Genomic DNA, 22574 nt, shown 5'->3' on the forward strand with positions numbered 1-22574 from the left:
GGAGCATGACATCATGGGTACCGGTGATAAAGCCAATGGTACCAGTGTTTATATATGTCCCATACTCATCATCTGTTCCTGTGAAGTGCCTCATCATTGATCATTACGACACTGGACCTTGACATTGGTGGTACCGGCAACAAAGCAATCGGTACTGGTGTTTTTTTCCTTCAGACTCAAAAGCTTACCAGTGTTTTCTTCTTCGCACCTGAGACTCAGCTTCCCCATACTGTTTCTTGATGGAGTTCTGTCACTGCCCGGTCCCGACCTCTTCCTTATGGAACCAGAATGTGATTCTGATGGTACCGAAGTAAAAACTGCCGGTACTGGTACTCTTCCTTAAGCAAACAATTGATACCTTGCTATGACAGGAATTAGGTGTGTGTTTTATTGTGTCCTTGTCAACCTCACCTCTCTTGGTGCCTGTCTAGTCTGCAAAACAGCGGTACTGGTGCTTACCCTAACACACAAAATGCACAACTTGCTTGGGGAAGAATTGGGTGAGCATTTTCTGAGGCTGGTGCCAACCCATTCCTTGCCCGTATCGACACCGATTCTTTTGGTGCCACTCTGGTCTGAGTCTTCGACACCGATTTCATCTGCAGCGGAGTCTTCATCAGTGCCGTTACTCCTTGTCAAACATTCAACACCAATAATAATAATAATAACAATTTATATACTGCAGGACTGTGAAGTTCTATGCAGTTTACAATGATTTAAAAGTTACAGATTGAGTAGCACTAACAGAGTTAAGATTTAGCGGTCAGTTATTGTGGGGAAAGATTGTTCAGTGTGGCTGCCTAAGTACTTTAGGAACAAATATGTTTTTAGGTGTCTCCTAACTTCCCCATAAGTATTCGCAAGCATGAGTAATTGTTTCAGATCTTTACCCCATAATACTGCCTGATAAGAGAAGAGATGTTGATGATGTCTTTTAAATTTACATCCTTTAACCAGTGGAGAAACAAAATTCAAGTTTGAGCTTCTCTTAAGTCGATTGGTTGAGAAAGAGAAAAGGTCAGTTATATATCTGGGGGCTAGGCCGAAAAGTACCTTAAAGCAGAAACATCCAAATTTAAACTTCACACATGCCTCCATCGGCAGCCAATGCAGGAATCAGTAGGAAGGAGTTACATGGTCGAACTTCTTCAGACCCAAAATCAGCCTGATCGCTGCAGTTTGCACCAATTGTAATGTTGCAAGTTCTTCTGGGAAATTGCAAGATAGGTGTCACCTGAGTCGACATTGGTCCAGTCCGGAAAAGCATTGCAGAAAACATCTCGAGCCTTCGACACCGTGTGTTCGACATCGATCCCGGACCATGATGTTACTATTTCTTCAATTTTAGCTTCAGCTGCTCACATCATCGTCTTCCGCTGCCTGACTACTTCTTCAGTCTTCACCAAACTTTTTAAGGAAATATTAAAATTTTTACATTTTCCCTTTTTAACACAGATTTTTTCTTTAGATTACAATCTCTGTTTTTTCTCATTTTCAGGGGCTTCTATGGGACTTGTTTTATACAGAGTGATTCCTATCTCTGCGTTTGATATGCCTTCACTTCTTTATGAATCGCTAGTCACAATACACCTTGAAGAAGTCTTCAGGATCTAGTGGCGGCAACATTCAACTCACGTCACCCTTTTTGACATGTTTTTTCAGAGCATATCCTCATCATTAAGACTTTCTTTTCGGTGTTGCTCTGGAAGAAGAGTCGACATTCCTACTGTACATCAAATTGATTGATACACAGTGTCGTCTTCTGCTGCTTGACTCTGCCTTCTCAGTACTTACAGATTGCTACCACCAGAAGCATCCATAAGCATTGACTTTTTTGGGCTGACGGGAACTAACAAGGGTGGAGGCCTATCAGTTAGTTTCCCTGTCACTACAGCTCTTGTTTTTGCTGTGATGCAGGATCAACCAGGTGTTTTCATTCCTTGCTGCTTTCCACTGTTCCACTAATGTTGGAGGGTGTCTGCTTGGGAACATCCAGACTATAATTCACTTCCCTACATCCCTTTATACTTCATGCTGGAGGTTTGGGAGTGGCTGTAGGGGAGGAGGAGGAGGCTGCTCAATCCTTTTTAGGATAATTTTTCCCCTCTATTGCCCTCTTTTAAATTTTGGGCCCTTTAGCCCTTTGGGGTTTGGGACCTTTTGCCTTTCTGCCACTATCTGGTTCTTAACAAGACAAAAATGGAACCCTAGATCGAGGAGGTACACAAACAAGCTAACAAATAAAGAACCTCCCACACCCCAAGAAGTCTACAAAGATTAGGGGAAAGAGATGAAGTCCAACTCCAGACTGAAATAAGAAATATTCTATAAATTAAGAGTATTAAACGGACAAGCCCTCAGTCACACAGCAACCTCTGGAATCTCCAGGGAAAAGCTGTCGCGGGTCAGGTGCTTGGTCACCTGACCATTTCATTCCACCTGTTTCTGTTTTTGCGAGTTAAAAAGAGGGCGTCCTCTCCATACCAGTGCCATTTCTTTCCTGCTTTACTTACGAACTTGAGAGTCATTGAGCAGTGCGGTTCCTGAGGAAGGGGGCGTTTACCCCCGAAACGGAGTCCGTTGGACATTTACTTTACTTACTGCTTGTGGATCACCACCTCCACTACACACGGAGAAGCTAAGTTCTTTCAGGCTGTGTATTTTTGAGTTTGGTTGGATTTGGACACTAACTTTCCAGCTTGGCCCCCAGCTTAGGGGTAAGAGATGAATTCCTTCTTTATTTTGATAATGTGTGTTTTTTTCATTTGAGTTTTTTCACACATTGCACATTTGCACTATTTAGGCACTAGAAATATTATCCGGAGCAAGCCCGGGGATGTTTCGCAGTTAACACCTTTCTGGGTGTAAACCCGCGACAGCTTTTCCCTGGAGATTCCAGAGGTTGCTGTGTGACTGAGGGCTTGTCCGTTTAATACTCTTAATTTATAGAATATTTCTTATTTCAGTCTGGAGTTGGACTTCATCTCTTTCCCCTAATCTTTGTAGACTTCTTGGGGTGTGGGAGGTTCTTTATTTGTTAGACTATCTGGTTCTTGACATCCTTGACTTCTAGGGGTCTGGAGTTTTTTTCTCCTTCCCGCTTGATTGGTTTTCACACCTTTCGGTTCTGCTGTTTTCGCACCCGGGTACAATATTTTTACTCATCCCGAGTTTTAGCTCTTTGGGTTTCAGAGAAACCTCTTATTTTCTATCATTCCTTAGGGCTTCCTCTATGTGCTTGCACTTTTCAATCACCTAGTGCAGTTTGCATTATCAGACCCTTCTTACGTCCTCTCATTTTTTTCAATATTGAGAAGGAATGCTTGTGTTTTTGGCTCCAACACTCTGTTCTTGTCGTCTTGGGATTTTTCTTTTCCGCTATGCCTACTATCCTTCAATTTCGGTGGTGACTTTACCGAAGTTTTCAGTTTTTGGCCTCTTCTTTACTGAGAGCATTTCTTTTGAATTTGCTCTTCTTTGCCGCTGTCTCCACCTTTTCAAATTTGAACATTTTCTGCAAGGCACTTGAAGGTTTCTCAGGCCACATGACTTCCATGTGACATGGAACAATACGAGCAAGACTCCGTCTTCATACTTCTCAGTATACCCTTGCTTTTTAGCAAGGAAGCTCTCTTTTTTTGCACTTTCCTCCTTTTCAAGGGATGATGTTGACAATTCATCCCCTTATACCTGGGAACTGCAACTGGATGTCCTTCTAAACCAAGAACTTTCCTCCTTCAAGGAGCGCATTTTTTCATATCTCCTTACGGTGTCCCTTTTTTCTTTTAATGTTTTTTCAACATTTTTTTGAGTCCTGGCAATCAACTACCCTTATATTCCATAAACACATGGAGTTGCAGGGTCTCTCCAGTTATGTCAAAAAGCTCAAAGCAAATTTGCTTTGGACAATTGCTTACCTCATTATCTTGCCGATTGTCTGTTTTTCCAAGGGAGCAGAATTCCCTCTCAGGCAAATTCAGCATACTTCTTCGACTTCACCAATGGACTCCTAGCTCTGCAGTTTTCCATACTTTTCAGTTTAATGCGGCTCTTCACGGATGGACTTCTTGGTGACTCGCACCAACTTTAAGCCACCCCATTTTGCTTCAGTCTATGCTCGTTGCATTGTCTGAATGACAGGCATTTTTATAGATTGGACAAGCAGGTTTCTTTCTATGCATTTCGTCCTCTTTTTTCCTGTTGCTGGTTTTGTTCAGTCTACAACAGCACTTAGCCACCATGCTTATCTTAGCTTCTGGATGGCTCAACTAACATTGGTTCTCCCTTCTTCATTTTCTCAGCACCAGGGAGCAACTACCCCTGCCATTTTTGTCTACTAGCATGGACATTTTCTTTGTTTCAGCCTGCACTCATTTTACCTGGTGGTTGGGTTTCTTTCATGCTGACCTCTTCTGTATATCATCTCTCTCAGACTATCCACAAGATTTAGATGTCTCCAGGATACCAACCTCACTATGTTATTATCAAAATCAACTGTGAGTTCGGTTTTTTTCTTCCTGGTGTCTCCTTTGTCATCCACATCCCACTTCCTTGTCAGTTGGAATGGTGTGATGTTTCTCTTTTGAATCTTTCCCAGTACTGTTCTACCTTTTCACATGCTACTGGAGGGAAAGCTTTTTATGGCTTGTCTCAGTCTTTTCCATTCAATCGAGAGACAACCTCTCTCTGCTCCTCCATTGGTCTTCAGATTCATGACAAACTGCCCCTCACACTTTCACCTGTAATCTGGGACATTCATGGGATTTTTTTCCAGGTTAGTGAAGCCTACATTTCAGCCAATGGTCAAAGTTCCTCTTCAGTTTTTTGTTGGATTTTTTTTCACCTGGAAAGTTATTTTTTTCCTATCTTACTCACTTCTGTCTCAAGTGTCAGTGAGTTGCAAGTATTGGAGGCAGCTTTAGCCTTCACAGTTTTCCTCTCTGATACAATGCTTCTGCGTACATAACCACAGTTTCTTTCCAACGGGGTGGAAAGGTTTCATCTCATTCTCTCCTTTCTGGTCTATAAGTTTGCTTGTTTTTTTGCATCACCAGGATCAACACTTATACGACTTCTCCCCAACCTCTTTGTCTCATTTGATTCTAACAAGTTGGGGATATTTTGTATCTAAGGAACCAGTTCCTCACTGTTGGTTATCTGATTTTACTGAGCCTGGTCTGCACCTGGTGAGTCAGGTCACAGCCATCCAGTTTGAGTTAGGGCAGTTTCTGTAGTTTTCCTTGCATTTACTTCTCTTCTGGATTTCTATACAGCTGCCCCTTGGTCCTCAGTTCTCACATTTCCCTCTCATTATTGTCTGGAATTTTTTCTCCAGATGGGATGGGCACTTCGGCCAGTTTGTATGATAATATTTATTTTCTTGAAGGCCAACATCCCATTCTGGTTAGCTTGGAGGTCACCCATGTGTGAGAATATGCTGCCTGCTTGTCCTGGGATAAAGCACAGTTACTTACCGTAACAGGTGTTATCCAGGGATAGCAGGCAGATATTCTCACAACCCACCCACCTCCCCTGGTTGGTTTTTTAGCTAGTTTATCTTAACTGAGGAGATGTGTGCCCCGCGTCGGGCGGGAAGGCACTCGTACATGCTCGGTGTGGGCTTTCATGAACTTTCTAAAGTCTTAAAGTGGCAATGCACTTTTAAAGTGGTCCGTACCAGGGCGTCATCGGTGACGTCACCCTTGTGTGAGAATATCTGTCTGCTTTCCCTGGATAACACCTGTTACAGTAAGTAACTGCTTTCTGGTTGCTTGAGAGTTACCTACTAATAGCTAACGTTGCAAGATTTACTTTTATGATAGACTAAATTAATTTCTACTATCTTTATTTCTCTTTATTTTATGTATATTCTGGTCTCTTGAGAATTTATAAACCAAGTCGAGCTCCGTCAAGAGATTACCTGGTATATAAGCTGAAGACTAGATTAGATTAGACTTTTTAAAAATAGGTCTAACTAATACCATATCCCATACTATGCCATACAATAAACTGTTCCAGACAAATTACCAGACATGTGGTAGGCAAAGCGTGGGCGTACTCAGGTGTGGCATGCCAAGTTTACACTTAAATTTCTGCCAGAAACTGATTTTATTTTCATTTTTATTCAAAATACTACAGTATTTATTTGATTTTTTTCTGGTTGATTGAGTTCTGGTTAACAGAGAGTCTGCTTTATTAGGCAAAAAAGATAGGGGGGGGAATGACCAGTGTGGAATATTTTGAATGCTAAGAGTACAAGTTTGTAAGTGATATGATGGGAAATGGATAAGCAAACTTCATTCCAATGAGGAGGTGTCACATGGTCATATTTTTGAGATTTTGTCAATAAATGTATGGCAGAATTTTGAATGAATTGCAGGTAATGACTATCGTGAACTTGATTCCCTTTAGAAGTACATTGCAGAAATCCAACCTAAATATGACCCATGAGTGGATAATGTACTGTACAGATTGCTGAGATAGAAAAGAGGTGCCAAGTGGGATAGATTTTAATGGAGTTTAACTAGCTTTGATCATGTTAGATATGCGTAGTGACCTTGGTGCTGTCCAAGGTCACTCCTAGGATTTTGAGTCAACTACAGCCCTAAAAATAACATAACACTAGCCCACATTGATAACATCCCCCTAAGCGTGGGTTCCACCCAAATTCCAACTTCATGTAAAATACACACTATGTAAGATATGTACATATTTGCAGATTAGCGCTTCATTGAATTTTCAGCATTCATTACATTAGTGATTTCTATTCCGCCAACGTGAGCGGACTGCTGGGCATGATGGACCTCTGGTCTGACCCAGCAGAGGCACTGCTTATGTTCTTAATACCTTGCGGTTCAAGGTGGATTACATAAGAGTTGTCAGGAGGTTACAAGAATTGTAACATAACATAAGAGTTGTCGTAAGAGTTACATAAGAGTTGTCGAGACCTTAAGGTAATACATGTTGAATAATTAGAAGCATTTTAGATTTGTTATGGCTGTATAGTGGGTAGATGGGGATTGGGTAAGAACTGGTCGTGTTAAAAAGATTTTATGTATTTTTTGAAGAGTAGGGTTTTAGTTTCTTTCTTGAAGGTTTTGTAGTCTGTGGTCGAGGACAGCAGATTGGTGATTTGTCTGTCCAGTTTTAGCACATGTATGTGCTGATATTCTATTCAATTATGCATGTATGTATTTAGAATGTAAATTTTAGTGCTTTATTTATAGAATTATCCCCTTAGGGGGAATTTTCAGTCCATGTACTTTGCCAGATATTCAGAATGAATATATATGCATGCTTTCACTTTGAAAATTATCCTAGGAAAAATACATGGGCAAGTTTATATATAAGAATGGGATTTGATATACTGGCTTTCTGTGGTTACATTTTAAATTTATATATGATAACTTGTACAGATATTTTTTTCTTGAGTGATTTATACAACATTTTTCTGAAAATTCTAATATTTATTTCCAAAGTTTTCCCCAACCCCTAGGAATGCATATTCTCCTACAGTAGATGATAAATATATGTGAAATGACATTGTGAATATCGGGCACTGGCAGGTAGTTTGAATACTGCCTTACACTTAGCAGGATCTCATTTATCTCATATTGCTATGTTGTTCCAGGATTGTACTTGGTGGGGGGGAGGGTTGATTGTGATGGTTGAATTATATTAATCTGAAGGAGTCACTATTTACTGTAGCCCCAGACTTTTTCTAAGAACATGAAAGTATGTCTAGGAGGAGATTTTCTTCCAGCCCTCAGGAATGGAAAAGGCATGGCTCAGGCACTGTTTCAACTGAAAGAATCTATAAAGAGGAAAATGAAGATTAACAGAAAATAAAAGAAAGATGCTTTAAAGGCAGTGATACGTTTTATTGAAGATGATGTTATGCATGAGATTGAGAGCATATAACTCTCTCCAGATGCTCAATGCAGCAAATGGGTAAATTCATTTTCAGTCTTCGTCCTAGCAATGCTTCTGCCCATAACTGTGGAGTTTTGGGTTGTAACCCGATGTTATAGAAACCTGTGATTTTCATCAGTTCTATGTTCTAAATATCCTTTTATTTACTGAATTTTTAAGACAGCAAAATTAACAAGATATAGAAATTTTGTATTTAAGAAGCAAGAGTATGCTCTAGAATATTACCGTTTCTGTTTCTATATGCAGTTGCTATTATTGAAGTAAATGACACTGAAGGAAAACGGATTACTCGTGATGTTGTGGAGAACTGGTCAGTAGAAGAGCAAGCAATGGAGTATGATCTAGCTATCCTCCAACAAGTGGAGGATCTAGAAAGGAGAGTGGCATCAGCTAGTTTGCAAGTCAAGGTAACATGCTAAAATGACAAACTTTTTTCAGAAAAGTTAGATTTTTTTTCCAAATGGAGATTGAGTAAGTACATCATGTGTTGGTGATATACATAAATCAGACATCAAGCCTGTCTGTCTGTTTTTCTTTGTCTCTCTCTCGTTAGTCATTGTCTGTCTGTCTTTTTTCTTTGTCTCTGTCTCCTTGGCCACTGTCTGTCTTTTTTTTTTTTTTCTTTCTCTCTCTCTCCTTAGACGCTGGCTGTTTGTCTTTTTTTCTTTCTCTATCTCCTTGGCCGCTGTCTGTCTTTTGTTTTTCTTTCTCTCTCTCTCTCTCTCTCCTTGGACGCTGGCTGTCTGTATGTCATTCTTTCTGTCTGTGTCTCTCCCTGGCCCCCTGTCTGTCTGTCTTTCTTTTTTTCTCTCTCCTTGGCCGCTGTCTATCTTTTTTTCTTTATCTCTCTCTCCTTGGCTGCTGTCTGTTTTCTTTCTGTCTTTTTCTCTGGCCCCCTGTCTGTGTCATTCTTTCTGTCTGTCTCTCTCCCTGGCCCCCTGCCTGCCTGTATTTCTCTGTTGTGCTATGCCTGCCTGTCTCTCCGTAGCCCCCTTCTGTTTCCCCCCTCCCAAAGCAAAGCATGATTGCTGTCTGCCCCCCAGCACACCCCTCTCCCCAAAGCAGCCCCCTTTCCCCCTCCCTCTCCACTTCTTACCAGCATGGGACACCTCGCAGCACCCGTACAACACCCTCCTGCCGTTGCTGAGAAAAAACGCCGCTCAATCCACTGCACGCGCCCCAAGCCGCCTCACGCACCGCAAATGGAATGTGGCCATGGAGGCACACATCACGGCCTCCTAAGTGCGCATGTGCGCTTAGGGTTTTATTATAGAGGATAAATCTGGCAGTGGAGGGGCACTCCAAGGGTGGAATCAGGGAGGAGCTGGCACTTATGCAGTGACTAAATAAGACAGCACAAAAGGCAGTCATAACTATGTGGATGCTGGAATTGAATATAACTAAATCTGAAAATCCACCAGTTACTCAATCTCACAAATACAGTGAAACCTCGGTTTGCAAGTAACGCGGTTTGCGAGTGTTTTGCAAGATGAGCAAAACACTCCCGCAAACCTTAACTCGCAAACTGAGCATGTCCCGATAAATGAGCACCTTTCCCCGCTCAACCGGCATTGCACCCCCCGAACCAGCTTCGCACCCTCCCCCCACCGCGAATGCCACCCCCCCATGAGAATCGCATCGCACCCCTGTGCTGGAAGCGGCATCCGCCCGCCTTCCCTCCCAAACAAGCTCCTTACCCCATCTGCTGCTTGCCGTGTGAGTGACAGAAAGATTTCGCCTCTTGCCTGATGCTTTACTCAAGGCCCAGCCCAGGCAAGAGGCGGGATCTTTCTGTCACTCATACTGGCAAGCAGCAAATGGGGTAAGGAGCTTGTTTGGGAGGGAGGGCGGGCGGATGCCACTTCCAGCACTGAGGTGCGATGCGGTTCTCGCGGGGGGGGGGGCATTCGTGGGGCGGGTGCGATGTTGGTTCGAGCGGGAGGGAGGGGTGATGGAGCAACACCGGTAGCCTCGGGGGAGGGGGAAGGAGGAGGTAGAAAGAATCAAAACGAGTTTCCCTTACTTCCTATGGGGAAACTCGCTTTGATATACGAGCAATTTGGTTTACGAGCATGCTTCTGGAACGAATTATGCTCGTAAACCAAGGTTCCACTGTATTTAAATGTGTTATTTCTATATCATTAAATCAACTTCATAAAGATATTAGAGCTTTCAGAAGCAGCGTCTGCCAGGGGCAATGAATATTAGCCAGCACCCACATAAATTCTGGGTCGCTAACCCCATACCCCCTCTGCACCCATTACCCCCCCTCTCTTAATGCTTAAATGGAAGGCTGACCCCCTCGCAGTAGCACTGTGAAGCTACTACTCAGGGTCAGGGCCACCATTTTGAGGCCAAAGCTGACAGGGCAGAAATGGAAAGGATGAGATGCCAGAGATCATCCCTAGATACAAGTACCTGGGAGTGCCTTGGAGTCCGTGGGAGTAGTTGAGGGGATCATAACGAGAGGGGGAATCAGGTTTGTGGGATAATGACATCCCTTTTGTGGGCCCCAGCCAGTGTTCATCCAGAACCCACATTAGTGCCAATGACCAGGAAAGACCCGGAAAGATCCTGATATTCAGTGCTAGTGCCTAGACATGGCCCTGCATTGAATATCTGGGTCTAATTTAGCTGCCAGCAGAATACTAACTAGTAAAAAAAAAAAAGTAAATCAGTAGTAAGGTCAGTTAGTGAGATTGATAGTCAAATGATTTGTCTGGATTACCAGAGGTAGCACTAGTTTTGTATGTATTAATATGGTTAACACGTTATTTTACCATACATCCTATTTTATATAGTTCGACCTAATCATATGTTAAACAGTGTTAATGTATACTAGCACAATAGTGCATATTAGGGACTATGCCTGAAAATTAAGCTGTGCAAATTTTATGAATTACTTTACTTAGATAATTTGAACTGATTATATTCGGCAGTGGGCAAGGGAATGGGACATGATATACTGCCTTTCTGTGGTTACAATCAAAATGGTTTACATATTAGATACAGATACTTATTTTTTTATAGCTGGGGCAATAGAATGTTAAGTGACTTTCCCAGAGCCACAAGGAGCTGCCGTGGGAATTGTACCTAGTTCCAGGTTCTCAGGCTGCCGCACTAACCACTAAGCTAGTCCTCTACCCCAATTTAACAGATTGAATTGTCTGAATAGCTGCTTAAAGTTATCCAGGATTAATTTATCCTGATAACTTTAACTCCACATAGTTCACTGAAAATCAGCTCAGTATTTATAATTCTAGTGCAATTCTGTGCAAGTGGGTTATCTCCCCCATGCCACAAGCCTCTGCAGAAGGAATCCACTCTGAATTTTTTTCTCTAAGCCTCCAACTTCACAGAGAGCTATACTGCCATTTACAGTTTTAACCCTCTGCACACAAGCCAGAAGGAGTGTTCGACTCTATTTTTTTTTCTTTATTTTCTTCAAATTATTTTCGGGGGGGGGGAGGTTTCTCGGTTTTTCATACTTGGAGCTTCCCTATTTGTGGGTCCAGCTCTACTTGCATGGAGAAGAAGCAGATGGTGGTGGTCTGCAGCTGTGGTATCTGTTAGCTAGCCTGCAGATGCATTTTTGGAGCTTGAGGCCATCCCCAGTTAGCGTGGCTCACCTACTGCTTGGCAGAGGTTTGAGTGCAGGCTGTCAGGCATCCGTAGGAGACTTAGCGATGTCTCGCAGGGTGCTGGCTCCCCTTCTGGTTGTGCATCTGTCAGTCCGCGGGGGTGAGGGTTCAGTCAGACACCAAGTCTGACTGGCAGCCTGAAGATTCAGCATTGGAAAGACATTCTGGATGAGGCAGGGATTTCTTTTCCATTTCTGGCTACTTTTCAGAGCTGAGGCAGGCTGCAGCACATTTCACAGCACAAGTCACAGTGAGTAAGGCTGTCACAACTTGTGAAATGAATCAGGGGGTGTCAGAAATTGCAATTTTCTGTGGCCTGTGCTTGTTCCTCCATGTTCCCCCTCCCCCAAAATCCTAATTTCACTGGTTTTTCCTTTAAATTTTGTTGTTTTTCAGTATTTTGGTGCCAAAATCCTGAAGGCAGTCATCTTGAATTTTACCAATCTTTTTTTCTAAAGTTTCCTGCAGCTCCAAATCTGCAAGTTTTGCCTCAAAACTTTGGGATGGAGTCCTTGGGCTCTTGTACCAATAATCCCAAGAATGCGCAAATTGTATGCCTCAGTAGCATCCTTGCACCATGTGCTGTGCTGCACATGCAGGAGAGGCTTAACCTCTCCTTTGCGCTCTCTGGCTGAGGATAGGGCGGCTAGCCCAGTGGTTTGGGCAATTTTCTTTTTAAATATTTATTCATTTTCAATCTTACATCAAGTGTACAAACATCATAACAGTAAAATTAAACATATCACTTGACAATCTTTCTACTTTATCTTATAATACATAAAATTACCCCCCATAAAATTACCCCCTCTATTATTTTCCCAATATGAAAATTAATATAAAACCTCCCCCTTCCTATCATTAGATGGTGTATATTTCATTAGAAAATGGTATCTACTCATTACAATAAGAAATTAATGGCTCCCAAATTTTATTAAAATTATTAGAATTCCCTTGTTGTATAGCTATTGTTCTTTCCATTTTATAGATGTGACATAATGAATTCCACCAGAAATTATAATTGAGTCTACTCTAATTTTTCAAATTACTTGTGATATGCTGAATGGGCAATTTTCTTTTCTGGCCCTAGAAACAGCATCAGTCCTGCGCAAAAGGGCGTGGAAGCTACAGAACCAAAGAGACACAAATTAGTCATCTTTGTGTAACTCTGTGCTACCTAGTATGGCTTTCTATCCTGAATTCATCAATTTAATGTGGAAAGCCTTTCAGGAAAGCCGTCCTTCCAAAGCAAAGATGGGTTGCACTTCGGATACTGCACAGGAGGGCTCGGTCCCACTAGGTGCATTTCCCTCTTATGGCCTCTTTTACAAAGCCATGCGGCAACAGCCCCGAAGCCCTTTAAATCTCTATGGGCTTCGGGGCCGTTAGCACAGCACAGCCACTATCACAGCTTTCATGAAAGAGGCCGTTAGTCTTTTACTGCTTAAGGCCTCGGAGATCGTTTCAAGTTTTATTAAAATTTTGATTCAATCGCAATATCATGGTTTCAAAGAGATTTACAATTAAAAACAGGGGTCCAAATTATTTAAAATACAGTGGAAACAAAGACATTACAAACTTGCACATGAGAGATGCGGGAAGAACTACAATAAGTATAGGAAAGAGAACATTAAAGGTCAAAACAAGAGTGAATTATATAGCAGATGCTCCCTGATATTATTCGTGTCATGAGTAAAGCATCCCCACTTCAGCACTAGCTTTTAAGTTTCAAGTATATAGTGAGAACATTCAATGAACCTAAGATGTAATCAATAGAGCAATATCTTTTTGTTCTGTTTCCAGTCCCCCTCTCATAATTCCTTCACATAATCCTCAGAAACACCACCTGAGGATTATATGATGAGTAAAGCATCAGCTTATTTAATCTCTGCATGCAGAATGCTCTGGATCAGACAATGGGCTAGAGATTCCACCTCTAAAGCTACTCACAGCAGACTCCCTTTTAAGGGGCAGCTGTTATTTGGAAAGGGTCTAGGCCACTGGGCTCAAACTCAATTCCTTTGAAGGGCCACATTTTGGATTTATAGGTATTTGGAGGGCCGCAGAAAAAATAGTAAATGTCTTATTAATGAAATGACAATTTTGCATGAGGTAAAACTCTTTATAGTTTATAAAACTTTCCTTTTGGCTAAGTCTTAATAACAATACTGTCATTTATAGCTAAAGAGACATATGATCAAGAAACTGTTTTATTTTACTTTTGTGATTATGATAAACATACCGAGGGCCTCAAAATAATACCTGGCAGGCCGCATGTGGTCCCCGGGTCGCGAGATTGAGACCACTGGTCTAGACAATCTTATGACTTGTGTAGTAGACCATCGCAGGGCCGCCATCAGAAATTTCTGGGCCCCTTACTGAGCAATCCTATTGGGCCCTCCACGCACCCCTTCTCCCCCCCGACACCCCCCCTTCTTCCATGGGCCGAATACACACATACTTTTCTGCTAATGCTCCACCTAAGCCAGTCCCTTAAAATCTTCTCACGTCCATTGGGTGATTTGGCATAGAGGAAATATTCATAAAAAGAACGTCCGTCAAGATCTTTACTCATAGACTGTGCCATTTGCTTTAAATCATCTTCCATCATTAATCCAAATTGCACAATTCTTTCTCTGTCTTTGTCCTGAATGACATCTGGCCACATTGCTGGATCCTTCCAGTCAACAAATTTATGAGCAGGCGCGGAGAACGCATTTTTAAACAAATGTAGTTTATCCTTGTACTCCTTATGTAATTTTAATCATCTATGGATATGTTTGTATGTTTATTGTTCAAATGGTTTTATTTATTTCCCCAAATTTATTTTTGTTATACGCATTGAAAATATTTGATATTGCGTTTAAATCAAAATCTCAATAAACTTGAAACGAGTGCCCGTGAGATTGTGGGAGGGTTAAATACTCAAAACTTAGAAGAATAACAGTTTACTTAAAGTTTTTGCTACACCAGCTTTCTGGTATCTTTACATACAGTGGCATACGTAGCATATGTAACACCCGGGGCCCATTATTTTTTGGCACCCCCCCCCATCTATAAGAAAAACATGATTTTTAGTAACAAACCACACGTCACACATGAGTACCTAGGAAAAGGCAGCATCTTACATATTGCAGTGAGTAGTACATCAATACACCCATTGTAAAACTAAACAAGCCAGACCAGCACAGATTAATCCTACACAGTCAATCCTAACAGAAAACCATGTCTTTCGAACACACAGAACACAGAAAACACCTTCGCCTAGTATGGAATATGTCATCACAAACTAACCCCTCACTCTTTTACAAAACTGTAGTGTGGATTTTAGCCACAGTGGTAACAGCCCTGACGCTCATAGAATTCTGAGCATCAGAGCTGCTACCACCACGGCTGGCGCTAAAAAACGCTCCACAGTTTTGTAAAAGGGGGGATAAAATAGAAATACACAGTTTCAACACTCTAGCTCAGAGGTGCCCAAACGTTTTGAGCTTGTGAGCTACTTATGACCAAGTCAAAATGATCTACCAACAATAAAGTTAAAAAACACAAAGCACACTATACGCTGAGAAAATGTTAATTATCATTCCTATTCTGGTTTTTTTTCAAAGAGGTCAAGGCAGATGACTCTATGCACTGTCACCTCAGTAATAACCATACAAAAATAGACAAATATACCCTCCATCCTTTTTATTAAACCACAATAGCAGTTTTTAGAGCAGGGAGCTGCGCTGAATGCCCAGCGCTGCTCTTGACGCTCATAGGCTCCCTGCGCTAAAAACCACTATTGCGGTTTAGTAAAAAGGGACCATATTGTAAAATATAGACAGCAGATATAAATTCAGAACTGTGCATAGTAAGTGAAGGGAAGTTTTCATCTCTGGGAATTTACCCAGTTAACTATTAAGTTATTTGGGCAAATTCCTTTGAAAACTGTGGTAATACTGCCTCCACTTTGCTAAATTTAAAATAAAATCATTTTTCCTATCTTTGGTGATTTCATGAGTCTCTGGTTGCACTTTCTTCTTCTGACTGTGCATCCAATCTTTCTTCCCTTCTTTCAGCCTGTATGCTTCCTCTCCTCCACACCTCATTCCCTCCCCCAACTTTTTCTTCCTCTCTTCATGCCCCCTTTCTTTTTTCTGTTTCTCTTCTTTCCTTCTGTTTCCCTGCCTGCCCCCTTTCTTTCTTTCTCCCTGCCGTTCCACAAGCCACTGCCACTGCCATCGGGGAACAGGACCCACCAATGGATAACAGGCCCCAAAGCCGACGCCAACTCATGCTCTCCCTGCTTCGGGCCGACCAGCATTCCTCTCCCCGACGTCAATTCTGCCGTCGGAGAGGAAGTTCCGCCCAGCCAGGCAGCGATTGGCTGGCCCGAACTTCCTCTCCGACTGCAGAATTGACGTCGGGGAGAGGAAGACTGATCGGCCCGATAAATTAGATCGCCAAGACAAAGTGAATCCTGGGTGATCGACTCACTTTGCCTTGGCGAGCTACTGGCGCCCCTGCCTTAGAACACTGCCTAGGACCCTGGGGGAGCCCGGGCCCCCTGTCAGCTCCGGGCCCCTGAATGCAGGACTGGTAGTACTGCCCTTATGGTGGCCCTGGACCATCGACCCAAGACTTTGCCTGATAGCAGACCCAGAACTTCTAGAGGCTCAGGTCGCTCTAATTTTTTGTGGCTCTAGCCAATCTTGGCAGTATTCTAGCTTCTCTTCTTAGAGATTTCCCAAAATTACAGACAGAGGTTTATCGGACCCAGACACAACCAGTCTTCAGCACCCCATGCTGTCCCCTCTGCCAATAAATCGTAATGACACCAGGTCATAGGCAGTCCCTCTCAAGATAGGGGACTGCCTCTTGGACTTTTTGCAGACCTGGCTCCAGATTTTGTCTGATCATTGGGTTCTAGACATCATCCAGTTCGGCTACAAGCTGGAATTCACCAAACCTCTATCAGTTTGTGGACTCTCCTGTAGGACACTCTGACAAAGCTTCCCAAGTACAAGCCACTGTGAGCAGACAACTAGATATTCAGGCCATAGAGCCTGTGCCAGCCGAAGACTTGGGCTCGGACAAATATTCCATATTCTTCATCATGCCAAAGAGAGGCTCTGATAGTTGGACATGAATATAGCATTCAGAGTCCCACATTTTCACATGGAGACAGTTTGATCTGTCTCAGCGGTGGTAGCTCTGGGAGAGTTCCTATCCTCTAGATCTCACAGAGACCTACATGCATATTCCCATTTATCCAGATCACAGAAAGTTTCTCATGTTTCATGTCCTGGAACAACATTAACAGTTCTTGGCCCTGCCTTTTGGACTGGCGACAACTCCCCACACGTTCACCAAAGTGATGGTGGTGGTGGCAACTCACCTACGAAAGATGGGGCTGCAGGTTCATCCCTACCAGGATGATTAGCTGTTCTGAGCTCCCTCATTGTCTGAGGGTCGATGCATAGTAGATCAGGTGATCCAAGTCCTGCAGGGTCTCTGTTGGATTGTGAATTACTGAATGAGTCATTTGTCTCCAACACAGTCTCTGGAGTAGCTGGGGGTCTTGTTTGACATGGCTATGGGCTGTGTCTATCTTCCAAAGGCACACAGACTGAAGCTTTGTTTTCAGATATGGTGCCTCCTGTCTAAGCCAGATCTGTCAGCGTGGAACTATCTTCAAATCCTGAATTCTATAGCAGCCATGATAGATGTGGTTCCTTGGGCGAGAGCCCCACATGCATCCTCTCCAATGTGCGTTACTCACATGCTGGTCTTTGCAGATTCTTTACATAAGATGGTGACTCTGCCCTCGGTCCCTTTCCAAGAGCATGCCCCTTTGCATTGCATCCTGGGTGTTAGTGATGACAGATGCCAGTCTTCTCAGCTGGGGAGCTCATTGCAACCTTCATCCGATTCAAGGGTGTTAGTTGCCCTCCCAGAGAAAGTGACTGATCAACTAGCTGGAACTCCAAGCCATTCGGCTGGCTCTGGTGAAATTGCAAAAGACTCTGGAAGGCCATGCGGTCCGTGTCTTCTCGGACAATGCTACTGTGATAGCATATGTCAATTGTCAGGGCAGCACCAAGGGTTCCCAGCTATCTCTGGGCGAGTGGATGCTATCAGATTCAGCATTTCAAGCCACTGCTGGGGTCAGCTGCAATTTGATCTCATGGCAACAGCAAAGAACAAAAAGGCAGACAGGTTCTTCAGTTGATGATCTGAGCCCAGAATAGCAGGTCTGGATGCTCTAGTCCAGCCTTGGCCATAGAAAGTACTTTTCTACGTCTTTCCTCTGTTGCCCATGATAGGCCGAATTCTTCATAAGAACATAAGAATTGCCGCTACTGGGTCAAATCAGTGGTCCATCCTGCCCAGCAGTCCGCTCATGTGGCAGCCCCTAGGTCAAGACCAGTGCTCCAAATGAGTCTAGTCTCAACAGTTTAGCAGGAACTTGTCCAACTTTGTCTTGAAACCCTGGAGGGTGTTTTCCCCTATAACAGACTCTGGAAGAGCATTCCAGTTTTCTACCACTCTCTGGGTGAAGAAGAATTTTCTTACATTTGTACGGAATCTATCCCCTTTCAACTTTAGAGAGTGTCCTCTCGTTCTTCCTATCTTAGAGAGGGTAAACAGTTTGTCTTTCTCTACTAAGTCTATTCCCTTCAGTATTTTGAATGTTTCGATCATGTCCCCTCGCAGTCTCCTCTTTTCAAGGGAAAAGAGGCCCAGTTTCTCCAATCTCTCACTGTATGGCAACTCCTCAATCCCCTTAACCAGTTTAGTCGCTCTTCTCTGGACCCATTCGAGTAGTACCGTGGCCTTCTTCATGTACGGCGACCAGTGCTGGACGCAGAACTCCAAGTGAGGGCACACCATGGCCCAGTACATCGGCATGATAACCTTCTCCGATCTGTTCGTGATCCCCTTCTTAATCATTCCTAGCATTCTGTTCGCCCTCTTCACCGCCGCAGCACATTGTGCAGATGACTTCAAGGACTTGTCGATCAGAACTCCCAAGTCCCTTTCCTGGGAGGTCTCTCCAAGTACCACCCCAGACATCCTGTATTCGTGCATGAGATTTTTGTTCCCGACATGCATCACTTTGCACTTATCCACATTGAACCTCATTTGCCATGTTGATGCTCATTTCTCGAGCTTGATTATGTCACATTGCAGATCTTCGCAATCCCCCTGTGTCTTCACTACTCTGAATAACTTCACATTGTCCGCAAATTTAATCACCTCATTCGTCATACCAATGTCCAGATCGTTTATAAAGATGTTGAAGAGCACGGGTCCAAGCACCAAGCCCTGCAGCACCCCACTGGTGATGCTCTTCCAGTCTGAGAATTGTCCATTTACCCCCCCCCCCCCCCCACTCTCTGTTTCCTATGCTCCAGCCAGTTTTTAATCCATGTGAATATTTCACCCTCGATTCCATGGTATGCAATTTTACGAAGTAGTCATTCATGTGGAACTTTGTCAAACACCTTCAGAAAATCCAGATATACAATGTCGACTGGGTTGACCTTGTCTATCCATCTGTTTACTCCCTCAAAGAAGTGCAGCAAGTTCGTCAGGCAAGATCTGCCTTTACTGAAACCATGCTGGTTGGTTCTTATGTTCTTATGCCCCATTCCCTTCATGGGATCTCAGGCAAGCCACATTCAAACTGCTGAAGGAGGCACTGCTGTTGGATTTGATGCTCAAGACAGTTTTTCTGGTAGCAGTGACCTCAGCGAGACGGGTCTCAGAACTCCAGCTTTTCCTTAAAATCTCTGACACTGGTGTCTCCTTGCGCACCGTTCCTTCCTACCTACCGAAGGTTGTTTTGGCGTTTCATGTCAATCAGAAAGTTTGCTTGCCAGAATTTCAGTACACAGGCTCCAGGAAACAGGACCAGATTCCAAAGAAATTGGATGTGAGAAGAGCACTTTTTTTTAATATCTGGAGGTCACCAAGGAGTTTAGGCTCTCTGACCATCTTTATGTGCTGATTAATCTTGCTAAGTGAGGGATATCATCTTCCAAGGCCACAGTCTCCAGATGGACCCAAGGAGCCATTTCATCACCATATATTTTTTGTGGGAAATAGTCTTCTGTTTCTGTGCGGGTACATTCAACCAGAAGTGTAGCTTTGTTATGGGCGGAAGCTAGGGCAGTTTCTCCAGTGGAGATTTGTAGGGTGGCGACTTGGTCCACCCTGCATACATTCGCTGAGTTTTACGGAGTGGATGTTACGGCAAGGGAGGACACTGCCTTTGGATCCTCAATGCTATGTGCTGACATAGTCATCCTGCCCTAGCTTTCTAGGACTGCTTTATACATCCTGCTTATCCAGAATGATACACCTATTGTACTGGAAAAAGAGATTAGGTTCTTACCTTACTAATATCTTTCCAGTAGATTGGTGTGTCATTCTGGACCCCCACCCTATCATTCCTGCGCCAGTCTATTGTTTCATTCCATTTATTATTCTCCAAGTCTGTAGCTTGGATATCAGTCAGCCCTTTGGGCCCTGAAGAACATTTTATTTCTAGCATCAGTAGGGGTATTAACTGAGTTTCTCTGATGCTTATGTTGGCATTTTTTGATGTCTGATTGTTCTCAGTTCTTATCTTAGTTGTTGGGGATGGTTTCCCTTTTCCCTACTTCACCTAATTTCTGAAGAGCTCTTACTTGCTTGGGGACTAACTGTAGATGGCAGTAGAGCTCTCTTTGAAGTAGGAGAGGTAGAGAAAAAATCTGGAGTGGATTCCTTATGCAGAAGCTCACAGTCTGGGGGAGATTACCCACTTGTCCGGAATGACACAGCTATCTACTGGAAAAGATATTAGTAAGGTAAGAACCTAATCTCTTTTTTCATTTGTTTCATTTATATCCTGCTTGGAACTTTGCAATTAAGCGGAATATAAATATGTAAATTAAATTAAAAGAAGTAGATCAGTTAAGAGGGAAGGACTAAAATGTCTTTCTGACTTCAAGGGTCTGCTGAAGATACTAGCAGAATATTGTGATTGAAGTTATTACAATAAAACTATCCATGCATGCACAAAAAAAGCAATTAAAGAAGGAAAAACATGTTTAAACCTTTCTATTAATATGTAGGGCTGGATGTGTCCAGAGCTTGCCTCAGAAAGGGAAGATCTCGTATATTATGAACATAAATCAGTTTCTAAATTGCACATGGAATATGATGGTGAACATACCGTAGAAGGAGACGTCAATGCCAGTGCTGTACAACGGAAGAGTGACAACCCTCTAGATATAGCTGTAACCAGACTGACTGAATTGGAGAGGAACATAGAGCGAAGGTATCTGAAGAGCCCCTTAAGTACCACCATTCAGATCAAACTGGATAATGTGGGCACAGTTACTGTCCCTGCTCCTGCACCATCTATTAGTGGTGATGGTGACGGGTAGGTCATTGAGATTAACTTCAAAAATTATTGTGCTTCTTTGCTAATTGGAACCTATTTTCTATTGCCTGTTATCTATGTATCCTGTTGTATGTCTATGATCCTTATGGATCATGTTATTATGCATGGTGCTTTGTAAAGATGAATTTTGTTATATATGTTGATAATTCTGCAAAGTTATCTTACATTTACTTGGTCATGACTAAGCTTTGAGGCACTTAGCCACAATCTGCGCACTACATCAAATTTAGTTGCTTAAAATGTGTTCTTATTGGCTGCATACATGTTTTTGTCATTGCTTGGCTTTCAATGTGATAATTGTTCCTCACTTAAAATTATTGCAATTCAGAGAAAAAATTCAACAAATTCAAATATGCACTAATTTATCTTAAATCTCAATGCAGAATTGAAGAGGATATTGCTCCAGGGCTGAGGGTATGGAGGAAGGCATTATCAGAAGCTCGTAGTGCTGCACAAGTAGCTCTCTGCCTTCAGCAGTTACAGAAATCAATAGCATGGGAAAAGTCTATTATGAAAGTTGTAAGTTTTCATTTTAAGAATTTGCTCTTTCATGTACAGTTAACACATGTAACAAAATTATTTGATCTCATTTATTCATCTTTGAGTTGTCTGAATTTACAATACCTTTGGTGTAAAGTAACTTTCCAGTGCAATAGACACTCTGGACAGTAAGATATTCTCCCCATGCCTGTGAGCCATGCAGAAGTAATCCACTCCAGGTTTTAAATTCCACCTCCTCCAGAGGTCTCTGCTGCCCCCTTCAGTTTTCTTTTTGCACATAAGCTGGAAGATGTTTTTTTGGTCTGCTCTGTACAGGGGGCATTCTGAGAAACTGAAGGGAGATAGGTTCAAAACAAACGCAAGGAAGTTTTTTTTCACCCAGAGGGTCGTGGACACTTGGAATGCATTACCGGAGGAAGTGATCAGGCAGAGTACGGTCCAGGGATTCAAACAGGGATTGGACGGATTCCTGAGGGATAAAGGGATCATGGGATACTGAAGGAGGAGCTGGGATGTAACACAAGTATAGAAAGTTAACCAGGTAATGAGTAAAAACCAACCAGGTCGTGCATGTGAAAGACCGGAGGGCTAGGGCTTCGATAGGAAGGCAGGACTTAAATGGGAAGCCAAGGTGGCAAGGGAGCCCCTTCTGATGATTCTGACAGGTCGTGACCTGTTTGGGCCGCCGCGAGAGCGGACTGCTGGGCAGGATGGACCTGTGGTCTGACCCGGCGGAGGCACTGCTTATGTTCTTATGTTCTTATTATTTTTGGTGTTTTTTGTGTTTTATTTGCGGCTTTTGGTGTATGAGAGCTCCCCAGTACAAGGGAAAAGCTCTGCCTGCCTGGAGAAGAAGCAAATTTGGGTCTGCAGCTAATCCCTTGGGGAACTCTTTGACCAGCCAACAGAAAACTGTATAGAGCTCAGGGTCCCTATCCCTAGTTGCTTAACTCACCTACTGATTCTCAGGGGCTTGAGCACAAGCAGTTAGGCATCTGCAGGGGGCTCAGCGGGGCTTTTCAGGGTGCCAGCTGTAATTTCGCCTCCCCTCCTTCACACAT

General features: G+C 42.9%; 1 protein-coding gene across 15 annotated transcripts in view; it reads left to right on the forward strand.

Moving 5' to 3' along the window:
- BAZ2B (bromodomain adjacent to zinc finger domain 2B) overlaps positions 1-22574 on the forward strand; it is a 535524-nt gene that overhangs the window by 470299 nt on the left and 42651 nt on the right. For 11 of the 15 annotated variants that reach the window (XM_033946167.1, XM_033946164.1, XM_033946160.1 and 8 more), the window contains 3 exons: positions 8179-8339; positions 20681-20991; positions 21396-21531. In XM_033946167.1, the coding sequence (XP_033802058.1) occupies positions 8179-8339; positions 20681-20991; positions 21396-21531 (608 nt within the window). The remainder of the gene's footprint in view (positions 1-8178; positions 8340-20680; positions 20992-21395; positions 21532-22574) is intronic. The other 4 variants (XM_033946171.1, XM_033946173.1, XM_033946174.1 and 1 more) reach the window with 1 other exon arrangement.

Source organism: Geotrypetes seraphini, chromosome 5, assembly GCF_902459505.1.
Source record: "Geotrypetes seraphini chromosome 5, aGeoSer1.1, whole genome shotgun sequence".
Taxonomy (NCBI): Eukaryota; Metazoa; Chordata; class Amphibia; order Gymnophiona; family Dermophiidae; genus Geotrypetes; species Geotrypetes seraphini.